General features: G+C 44.5%; 1 protein-coding gene across 1 annotated transcript in view; it reads right to left on the bottom strand.

Moving 5' to 3' along the window:
* Positions 1 to 10,089: 10,089 nt before the first annotated feature.
* The window catches only part of EPHB1 (EPH receptor B1), a 443,952-nt gene continuing 442,168 nt past the window's right edge, over positions 10,090 to 11,873 (bottom strand). The window contains exon 16 of the mRNA XM_012000023.1: positions 10,090 to 11,551. Coding sequence (XP_011855413.1) covers positions 11,443 to 11,551 — 109 coding nt within the window. The 3' untranslated portion in view covers positions 10,090 to 11,442. The remainder of the gene's footprint in view (positions 11,552 to 11,873) is intronic.

The raw sequence follows: 11,873 nt of genomic DNA, 5'->3' as shown, positions 1-11,873 counted from the left end.
CCAGAAGGCCCAAACCCTCACAAACCAGCTCCACAGCCCTCCCTTGGGATTCCGCCACTATTGTGGCACCTCTCATGTTGTTTTTAATTTCCCTTAAAATTTTAGGGAAATTTTAGACTGTGAGCTCCCTTAGAGTAAAGGTGTACCTGGCGTTTATAGGGATCTAGTGAAGACTTATGAATGAATGGATGAACAAATATACAAATAAATAATTTACAAATACACAAACACGTAATGTTTCCTTTTGAAGACTCTCCTCCAGCCTTTCACTATGGCTGCACTCTCCTGAGTCACCTGCTTATATGTTTCTACTTTTCCCCTTGACTCTCCAGAGAAGGTCTCACCATTCGCCAAGAAATCAGAGTCCACAGTTACTGATGGTTCCTTTTCCTGATGCTTTAGTCCAGGAACACTGGCTTTTTAACACTGATCACAAACCATCCGTTTTTCACCACTCATGTTATATTCTGGGAGGCTTGCTTTGTTTATACCTTTCTGTGGTGGTAAACCATGTTACAGTACACTAAGATTCTCCTGAAATCAGCATTCAAGAATGACTGCAAGACCCACTGGTAAGGACGGCCTAATAAGGTTGATTAGATAGCCCCAGGGATCAGGATTTAGTTGGTGAGGCTTTTACAAATATTTTAGGTTCCTGAAGTCTGCCGCAAGCTCTCTGAATCTAGCCACAACCCCTCCAGTCCACCTTAGGCAGGTCATGTCCGGGTTGGCCCAATTACAGAGTAAGAGGTCTTAATCACTAAGTTACACAAGGATTCAGCAAACTATGGCACGTATACCACTGCACCCTCCACCTGTTTTAATAAATAAAGTTTTATTGGAGCACAGCCACACCCATCAATTTAAATATTGTCAATGACTGCTTTCACGGGACAATAGCAGAGATGAATAGTGGCAAAAGAGACCATATGGTCCACAAAGCCTAATATAGTAACTATCTGGCCTTCAGTGGAAATATTTTGCCATCTCCTGGGTTAGATCTATTGCACTAGAGTCTGGAAGAGATGCTCAGTTTTCCTGTACTCTGGCTAGCCATGAGTTTCAGAACCATAAACAGTTAACTAAATCTCAGTAGCATATGACAGTTTGCAAATAAGACCAAAGGAATGATGTTCACTCAAATGAAATCAGCTGTACAGTAATGCCCCCTGGGCCAGACAAGTTAATGCTTGGCAAACTGCCCTCTCTGTGAAACATCTCAGCAGGAGCTGAGCCCCATGGTGGGTAAAAAACAATAAAAAAATTGTTAATTGTTAAATTGGATGTCAGAGAGAATATCTTTCAAAGTTGCAGTAGGCACTTTGCGTTTGGAAAATACCAGACTGTGAGTAAGGCTAGAGGTCACCAATAGGCAGAGGAGCTCTCCCCTTCCTGAGCGAAATAGATGAAAGGCTTGGTGCCATCTGCTCTATTCTACAGGGAGACCCACCACCAGGTGCCCTGCCCAGCTGCTGTATTTTCATTTAGAGAGAGCACAAATGAAATCATGTGATCAGGGTTATGTCCACGGAGTCCTAGAGAGTTGAAATATGCGTGGCCCAACCTTGAGCCTGAGGTGAAGTAACTTCAAGAAGAATCAATGTAATCAATGAGCATGCTTGGTCTTTTGCTTTCCTCAGTTGGAAGTGACTGATGGCAAAGGTGCCTGGATTCAGTTATTAGTTCATTTATTCAGCAGATCTATTGTATGAAGACAGTGCCCCAGGCCAGTAGATTCGGCCACAAATAAGACATGCTCCTTTGCTTGATGGAGCTCCCAGGGATAAAGATGCATGAACAGACCGTGCTAATACAGAGGGCTGAACACTGTGATGGTGAGAAGCACAGAGAATGTAGTGGGCAAAGAGGAGAAGCAGCTAACCCAAGTGGGAGGAATCTGGGATCCTTCAAGTAGAGCTGAGGCTTGAAGCACAGCCAGGAAGCAGCCAGGTGAGAGGAGGTGGGACAGGGCAGGGGTTGAGCAGTGGCCACCAGGGACCGTGACAGCCTTGATGGGTGCCAGAGGGGTGGTGGTGGGAAATGGGGACACAGGTGATAAGGATTCATAGGTTTCCACATTTCAATTTTTCAGTTCCCTCTATAATATTTTACCATATCCACACATTAATTGTACTATCTTTTAGTTACCATTATTTCCCTAAAACCAATATCCAGTTTTACTTTCATAAACTTATTTTTAAAGGAACATTATAATTAGTGTGAAATAATGTATATGTTTTTGTGCTACCTATATTTTTCTCCAGTGCATATTAACATAAATGTGTAAAGGATGTGGATACATGTGTCCTGAAACCCTCTCACCCACTGATGGTGCACTCAGCACACTTTAGGAAACCTAACAGATTGACCCCAAGGATGACATTGCAGTCACAAGAAAATCTCTGAACAGTTATTTAACTGAAAAAATCTCTTCGTATGGACTGATAGGCCCAGAAATGGGACTTTAATCAGAAGAGGATATTTGACTTAGTAGCAGGGAGGAAAAGCCATGGGCCTGTGTGAATGAGCAAGCAATGTGCCTATACAACATATTGAAGTTCCAGAATCTAGCCCTTGGTCCAATATGGCAAGCAGCCTGGGAATCCACCCAGGAGCAAGGCAAAGCTCAGCTCCAATCTCTGCAAACATGCAATGCGAAGGGGAGAAATGATTACGATGACAGATACACGTAACCATGAAGTTCACAAAACCCCCACATCCACGGAGGTTAAGGATTGACCTTTATCAGAAGGCAAGATGACTTTTTACAACAAACCTCAGGGACCCATTCATTTTCTATTTTTACATCATGTTTCCAAATAACTAGAAGGATAATAAACTGATACCAGTCACCATTTACTGAGTACTCCCAACAACCAGGACCAAGACCATGTGATTTATGTGTGGCCCCTCATTTCACCCTTGCAAAACGTTGTGTGTTGAATATTATTCCCATTTTATAGACATAAAGCCTCAGAGTGTAGATAAGTTGCCTGCACTGTGTGGCAGGACTGAGGTGGCCAGTAGGAATTTCTGGAAGGCGTCTGGCTCAGGTGGGGGTATAGCTTGGTAACTCAGAGAACACACTTCAGGCAAATAGGCTCAGTTCCAATCCTTGCTTTTCTGTGTGATCTAGAACAAGCTACTTGAACTTCTCTGAACCTCATTAGTTAATTCACTTTCAAAATGGGTGTAATAACAGTTGTATAAGTAATTAGTTTGCCTGGCTTGTAGTAAGCACTCAAAAAAATGGCCATTGCTATTACCATTTATATTATTTAATTTATGATTATTATTTTTGAGAACTTCTCAAGTGGCCATAATTTCAGCCCCCAACCCAGGAGCACCTCCTCTAATTAGCTGGTAGAAAGATTCCCTTCACATTCTAAGAAGAATGTAAGACTCCACTAAGAAGAGAAGACTCCCTTTACTTTCAGGGAAGACAATGCTGATTAGGGCTCTTGGTACCAAGTTTGGGTATAAGGGTGACAGCTGGAAATGTCTACATTTATAAATGTAAGGTTTAAGTGTCGCCTTATACCCAAACTTGGTACAGGAGTCCTAATCAGCATTTTCTTCTCTGGAAACGTCCTGACTATGGCCAGAGATCCCTGAGGTGTCTATGATCACAGAGAAGTCCAGTTGGCATGCCATACTCCACTGGCATTTAGGGTTAGGTGCTCGTGTGCTCAGCCTCCTGGATCCAGACCTTTCCTAGTGTATGCTGGAGGCGGAAGGCAATTGCTTCAGCATGAGGGTGAGGGAGCTCTCCAAGAGTCAACACAGAGCCACAGCAATCTAGCAAAAGGAGAACTAGCTGCCCAGAACTGGAGGCAGTTCATTCTAGCCATACAGTTTAGACACGGGGCACTTTCTGCAGCCTTCATTTCCTGGAGAGGTGGGCATGACCAGAAACCGGCACTGGGTAGCCACCGAGGGCTTCTGAGCAGAAGAAGAGCCTGTGATGTTTTCATCTTCCTTTCTCACTAGATCCTCTCATTGCCCACTCTCCCATTTCACTAGAAATGGGTGTGTTTGCCTGATTATTCTCATATTGCCATGGCAAGGCGGGTGAGTTCAATCATGGCTCTTCATCACGAGAGGCTGTGGGAACTAAACGACTAGACTGTGACACAGAAATTGGAAGGTGAGATTGAGTTCTGCTAGGAACTCATGTCATGCTTCCTTTGTTCATCCTCCAAACTGAATTGGAATTGCTTCACTTTAAGCCATACCATCCCTCCACCTGAACTCCCTGCCTTCTTGGGGGTCTGACCTTCTCAATTACCCTCTTTCTCTTTTTCTCTCTCTGTGGAATCTTTTTCATTAGCTTTTAAACATGTTCAAGCCTTTCCCACTAAAAAATAACAAAATAACAACCACCGAAAAGCGCCTCCAGCTACATCCTTTTCTTCTCCTCTTCAAAGTCACCCTTTTTGAAAGACTGTCATGTTCTCTCTTTCCTCGACTCAACTAGCATCTTCTACCAACACCTCTCTGCTGAACCTGCTCTTACCGTGGTCACCCAGGCCTTCCTGTGGTTAAAGTCATGGGCAGTTTTTAATCCTTACCTAATAGTAACCCTTTTTGGCAACACTGGGAATTGGGACCACCATTCCCTCCCTGAGATATTTCCCATTGGCTCTATGGACACCGCACATTCCTGATTTCTCTTTTTCTGTACTGACTCTGTCCAGACTCCTCTGTGAGCCTTCCTTTGCCTGGACATTGGTTAAATATGGTTGTTTCTCAGGGTCCCATGTGGGCTCACTTTTCTCTCCACTCACATTCTCATGCAGTAAACTCCTCTACCCCTGTGGCTTTAATTACCATCTAGACAAAGGATGGCTCCCAAATCTATATCTTCAAACCAAATTTCTTTGCTGAATGATGCAGCCCTAAATCCAATGGTTCACAGGCAACTCGAATTCGTATTGTCCCCCTCTCCCACAGTTTCTTCCTCCTTTTGTATTCTCTATGCCAGTGAATGGTATCAAAATCCACCCATTTTCCCAAATCAGAAACTTGGAGTGTCATCCTCAACTCTTCCCTCCCTCACCCCTGAAAGCCAATCCCCCTTTCCCTTCTGCTGCTCTCGCCTCCTTTTTATTTCTTGAATCAATCCACCTTTCTCCATCCCCGCTGCTACTTCTACACCTTCACCCACGCTGCCAGCATCTGCTGAGATTATTACACCAGCCTTTCAACTAGTCTCCCTGAATCGACTTTTGCCATTCCCTTTTCTATTTTGTGGTCAGAGTGATTTGTATAAAATATAACTCCCTTGCTTCAACCTACTTTCCACAGCTTGCACTCAGAGTAATACCTGGATTCCTTATCATGTTCTAGCCCCTGCTACCCGTCCAGCTGCTCAGAGGGAGCACGGGATTCTCTGGCCTCTCCAGCAGTGTGTGAGCCCACAAACACGCCATGTACTCTCTGGCTTTTGAACTTTGGCCCTTGCTGTTCCTTCTATCTACAATTTGAGTTCCACCAACACCACTCCCTCAACTTGATAACACCTTCCATTCCTCAGGTTCCAGTTTAGCAGACTACCTTGGGGTTGCCTTCTTTAACTGCCTGGGACAATGGTAGTGCCCGCCTCTATGCTTCCATAGCCCTCTTCATTTTCCCATTGGAGTTATTTACAACATTGAGTTCTGCTATAAAAATTGTAGTTGAAATTTACTTGTCATTGTATTCTGTCAGAAAGCCATTTTCAGAGTATAGCAGTTGCTCATGTACATGCATTTATGAATTTAAATAAGACCAGAAGAGAAAAACCAAAGTTTTCTTGGGGTAAAGAGAACTTCTCTCATTTAAGAGTATTTCTCGGTTGCTTAGAAGTAGCTCATTTACCCAAAATTTTGTTTTGTTTTCTTATTTCAACATGTTTTTTCTTCTGGTGAAAGGGAGGCCACCGAAATTCTTAAAGTAATAGCGGCTTTAGAAAGGACAAACAACTCTTGGAAGAAAGCCTTAGAGTCGAGGTGTGTAGAGGGAGTTGTACAAAACACCAATGAAGTTTCACTGGCCAGAGAAGTGCTGCCCATCCTCTCTGCTCAGTCAGACATCCTCCAGCAGGACACAGCCCTGGTTCTGCTCTCAGAGGGTTGGGCCATCCTTCAGCTCTGCTCTGCAATGCCCTTTGAATTTGCTGCCATTGTACCAGGGACAACATCAAATTTATTCCTGCATCTCAAGGCCTTTGCACAATGACTGACACTCAGTGGGAGGCTGCTTCACCCCAGGCATGGGCTCTGGGGAAAACTGTGACATTATTTTAAAGATTCAAACAGGGTTTAAAAGGAGCGTTTTAAACTTCACAAAACTAAAATTAGAATAGGCTACGATTGATAGCAGTTAGAGTAATTGAGAAAGATTCCAACCAAATACCCAGGGATTAATTTATTTTAAAGCATGCTCTTTAAGGTCATGGACTTTTGTAGGTGAAATAACGACATGTTAAACTTTCTCAGTTCAAACTTATTTCAATCACCACACATTTATTGTGCATCTTCCATGTGTCAGTGTGTTGACTGCTGGGTACATAGGTGAGTAGGATGTGCCCTGTGGCCACTTTCATTTGGAGAATTACCACAAGGTTCTGCTAGGATACTATGTGCTAAGTCATGACTCACAGTGGCATGAGAACCCCTCAAGGACCTGTGATAACAGGGCCAGCCCAGGCGGGATGCAGGAGGGAGGGCTCTCCTTTTTCCCCGGTGAGTGATGGAGGCCCACCCATCCCATCCACCCTTCATCAGGTCTGCAGAACACATCCTCCCACCCCCTACCAGGGCTTGCACTCTCTGAGAGGGACTGAGAATTTGTTCTCAGACCTCTGTATAACTGTTCTCATTTGGAAATGGCTGGTCTCAGGAGACTCCCTGGTGGTGAACATAGTTGCCATTGGACCTCAGTCAACTGGAATGACCTTCCAGTGTGATCCAGACATACCCTTCCTCTTTTGGCCACCTTTCTGTGACCTCAGGGATCCCCCTCTACTGTGCCCCTGACCGATGTCCCAATGATATCTTGAACAATACAAAACCTCTCGCCACTTCAGAAATGGCTCTATGACTTCTATATGGACTGCAAGTCTCAGCCAATGCAGAACTCATGCTGATAGGAATCGTAAGGCCTCTTTTAGCACTGTGTGTCCTTGGAGTGCTCTGGATGGTGCCTCTTTGTGGCTGATCCCCATCATGGCTGTGTCTTCCCCCTTGCTTCACTGACAGGGACCTCACCATGCCCTCAGTCAGTTGGTGCCAGAGTCACTAATATTTCTGAAAAGATGATGGATTCCCAGGCTCCTCCAAAAGGCCAAAAGGCCTTCTTAGAATGCCAGGGAACTGTTAGAACCTTTCATTTTAACTGATACTTTGTAAATTCTTTTCTTCCTGCTGTATGTCTCAGTCTTCCTGCCCTCCGATATTCCTAAAGTCCTATTCCTCAACCCTCACTGGTTTCTCTGCTCTCTTCATAAGTGCACGGTTAAGAAAAACTTTGTGTTCTCATTTAATTCCATTATCCCAGGTGGCCTTGGCAAGAATCCAGTGGCCTGGCTCCACATGTGACGTGGTGGGAAGGAGACATATGGAGAGGTGGAAGGTGGAAAGAAGCACATAATTTCAGTAGCGTATGAATGTATTTGGACACCCAGGTGATACAATAAACATATAATCTGTCGATTTATCTACCTCTCTACAGTCATTCATGTCTTTGAGTGCTGGAAGGGACAGGGAGAGGGTGTGGAAAGGTGGGGCATAATCTCCAAGAATTCTCCACAAATCACCTCCATTTCCATTACCCTTGACCCGGAAACATTAATTAAACACCTCCCACCTGCCCCCGTGTGACCTCTGCCCACCTGACTCCCAGTGGCTGCAGGTGTGCTGGCTGAGCAGCCCCCTTTCTGTGCTGGCTGAGCAGTCCCCTTTTAGCTCACGCTCTGGGCTACACAGCATGGCTGCAGGTTCCATCTCTTTAACCTGGCTCTCAGGGCCATGGGCCACTGACCATTGTGCAAAGTGTAAGTAAGTAAGTAAGTGTAAGTAAGGGTCCAAATTGGATTTAGTCTTCTGTGAGATGATGAGGCAGCATATGTAGCTGAAATTTAGAGCATTGGGGATCTCACTGACAGTATTCTCCCCACGGAGCTTCTTTGAAGGTGTGAGTAAAGCCCCCTGAAGCTAAATGTGCCAGTGGAGGAGACACTAGATGGGAACCAGCCTCTCCCATCACTTCATGCCAAAAGTGTGAGGGTTCATTCCCTTCTTTCTGGGTATCTCAAGAACCCTGATCACTATGATTTCCTGAAGCAGGAGCTTTATGTCTATTATCACTAATTCTCAGGAAGGTAGGCTGGGGTAATACAGTGGTTCTCAAAGCATGGTCCCTGGACCAGCAGCATCAGCAGCACCTGGAAACTTGTGAGAAGTGCATGTTCTCTAGTTCCACTCTAGACCTGCTGAATCAGGAGCCCAAAGGTGGGGCCTATGATCTTTGTTTTAACAATACTTCTAGGTGATACCAATGCATACTCAAGTGTGAGACCCACTGGGGTAAGTGGTTAAGAGCAAGGAGTCAGGTTGCCCGAGTCAAAATCCTGACTCCACCATTGTGTGATCTGTGAAGGGCCTTTGTCTCTCAGTTTCCTCATCCAAAATTGGGAACAATAAATTACCTGCTACTACTTCACAAGATTACGGTAAGGAAGAGATTTCATGCATGTAAGGCACTTAGATAAGTGCCTGGCATAGAGAACCTGCTCATGAATGTTAGATACTCTTCATCGAAGGTAGGTGATATTTTCCTATTACACAGATGAGGAAATGGAGGCTCAGAAAGATTCATGGCTGGCCCCGTGCTGCAGAGGTAATGTGTCTCACTCACTAGCGACACATCTCCTTCCCTTCAGGCTTCATGTGTTCCTGTAGTTCATCTGGGGTGTAGGGGTGGGGCCTTGTGCAGGGCATCTGTGGCGGTTGGGGGTGTCCAGATCTTGGTCGTGCCCACCTCACTGAAAACTGTGCCTTGAGGCACCCTGGCCTTGGCTCTGCTGACCTCTCATGCTTTCCTCTTGTGCACTTTGGGTTCTCGCTCTCTCCATTCTGGGATCTATGGTGAAACCAAGCCAAAGGGTTTAACAGGACTTTCACCTCGACCCTGCTTTGTCCACAACCAGAAGATGAGCTGGCATTGGTGGAGGTGGCAGTGAGAATTCGGGGTTAAAGATTCTGCCAGAGGAATTCAGTGACAGATTAAAATTCATTCCTGTGGAAAATTGAGAGTAGATTAGCCAAATTGCTTAGCCTTGTATGATACTCATGGATTGGGGTCTTTGGGGTAATTAGTAAATTGTGCATGGAATTGGTAAGCAATTAATAAAGGGAAATTTTCTCTTCTACTTGTGTGGTTGGTTTGGGGTCCTTTGCAGCCTCAGGCAAACTTGCTGAGAGGAGTTCTGTCCATCTACTTCCATTCTCCAGGGGGTTCAGCACATGGATGGTGATTTAAGATGAGCGCCCCTGAATTAATGCTGTACCCCCAGGCCAGTGGGCCGCTCTGAGGGGGTTGATTGTTCAGGGGATCTTGGCCAGTGATTTTAGAAGGCAAGAACCACCCCATATCAAAGTTAACAATGACTAGGGGAAAAGGCTATTAGCAATGTAAATATGTATTAAATGAGCTACTTGGCCACCATAACATCTTTCACTGCCTCATATCCCTCCACTCCCAACTGCACGTTCATAGATAAACCACAACCAAGCAGTCTACATTTACAAAATTGGCCTGGATGTGGACTTCTCAAATGCAGTGTGTAAACTAAAATCAGGGTTGATAGTGTATTCATGGTGATTGTTTGTGTTTATTTGCCAGCGACTTCTTAAGCCTCTTTTATTCAGTTTTTCCTTTGGGTCACATCAGTGCCAGTGAGTTTAATATATTCTGCTTCTTGGCATTCATGGGGTCAGGGATGTGTTCCCTCCCTCCCACATTAGAAAGAAGAAAGACAGTTTTTAAGGATTCTCTTGAAACTTGGGGACAACCCACTGGGGTCCAGGTATACACACTCTGACACCATTTTACGTAAACCCAGACATGCTTCTGCTCATTTTAATTAGACAGATAAAATTAGCAAGGAGATTAAGGTAAAAGGAGAAATTAAAAATAATTAAATGTTAGGTGGAATTTACAAAAGTGAATTGAACGATGAGGTACAATAAGGAATGTAAAGAGAAACACAGACACATTTGAAACATTCCTCGGATGCCACGCGGCTTAAGCCAGTCCATAGGTAAAGCAAGAATTCTCCCTTGTCACTTCTTGAATTGCAGATTCCAGTGAGGTGAAAGAACATTCTCCAGAAACACTTTCCTTCTCCTTTTCTTCAGATGTTATCAGGAATAATTAATCAGTCAGTATCATTCCAGGATGGCCCACACTGCATCCAATTCAAACCACTCACCTGTTTCCTGTCTGAATTTGCAAGCTTTTAATTTTTTTCCTTTCATTTTATTTTTCTCCCTCTCCTCTCTTCCCATTGAGCCAATAGGCCGATTGGGCCAACCAGAAAGCCAAACCAACACCATATTCCAGCCCCTTTGGATTTCCTAGGGACAAAGACTTCCCAGTTCTTCTTTCTTGTTTGCATCTGTTATGAACAAGCACAGTCATTTTATAACGCAGACATACATATGTGTGCTTTGGCACACGGAAACAGGTTTTTCTTTTTTTTTTTTTTTCTCCAATTTGTGGTTTCTTTTTCCTTTTTGCAGAAAATGCAAACAAAAGAAAAACGAGGTTTTCAATTGAAGGTACATCTCTTCTTCAATATGAAGACATTAATTGAATTGGTTGGATCCCCATGCAGTGGTCAGCAAAGTCCTTTGGCAACTGACAGAACAACATCTGGAGACTCAGGAGCTGGGTTTTGTTTGAAGAAACTTCCCTACAGGAGTCATGAGCAAAGGGAAACGAGTGTGGGAGAAGGGAGGGGGCTCTCAGGGAGGAGTACAAAAGGAGAAAAGAAAAGAATGTCATTGGTGAGGAAGAAAATGGAACACTGCTTCTGTTTCTTCCCTCTACCTCCTTCCCTTTCTTCCTGTGGATGGGCAACTCCAGCCCACTGAGGATGGGAGCTGGGTTTACTCTTGTTCTCCTGATGCATATTGTTTTGCCTTCACTTCTGTTGAACATCACCTTTTTATATTTTTATTATTATATATTTGGTTTCCCACGGCATCTCAAACATGCTTCTGTCACTGAGAAATGAAGGCTGCCTATTAGCAACAGGTCCGGTTGATTCTTCACTGATGGAAATGCATTCCTCAGCTGGGAAGCCAGTCTCTCCAGTACATTCCACAGTGGTCAACCTCTGGTCCCCCTTGACCTTGGTGCTTTTCCCTCCTCTCTTTCCCCAAGAAACAAGAGTTCTCATGCCATTGCTGTTGGTGACTGACTCATCTGGACCCTCATAGAATGAATGCTGTTCAGGATCTTCTTCTGATGGCCTGCTAAGGTGACCCCTATTCTCAGGAGGTCTCTAGGAGGAAAGAGCCAGAAAAAAAGTCACTTTAGTGTTAGGTCAGCTGTTCGCAGATCAAAACTCATCACTAAAGCCATGCTCCTGGGAAGTAGCCATGCTACAAAAATCCAACTAGCTTAAGTTTACCCAAGTTTTTGGCAACTTGCAATTAGAGATTTTTCTGCTCACTTTCAGTTTCTCCCTCTTCTCTAATACCCCCTCAGCTTAGACAATCCTGGGAGTGCTGCGCCTTGTTCCAGGGGTGTGTTCCTTATGTACGGGCTCTAAGGCAGCCCCTTCATTGTCTCTTGACCCTCAGATGGACTGGAATTTTCCTCTG

This window comes from Mandrillus leucophaeus, unplaced genomic scaffold, assembly GCF_000951045.1.
Source record: "Mandrillus leucophaeus isolate KB7577 unplaced genomic scaffold, Mleu.le_1.0 Scaffold612, whole genome shotgun sequence".
Lineage (NCBI taxonomy): Eukaryota > Metazoa > Chordata > Mammalia > Primates > Cercopithecidae > Mandrillus > Mandrillus leucophaeus.
The sequence above is the reverse complement of the archived record's forward strand: the minus strand, read 5'-3'. Positions and strand labels throughout refer to the sequence as shown.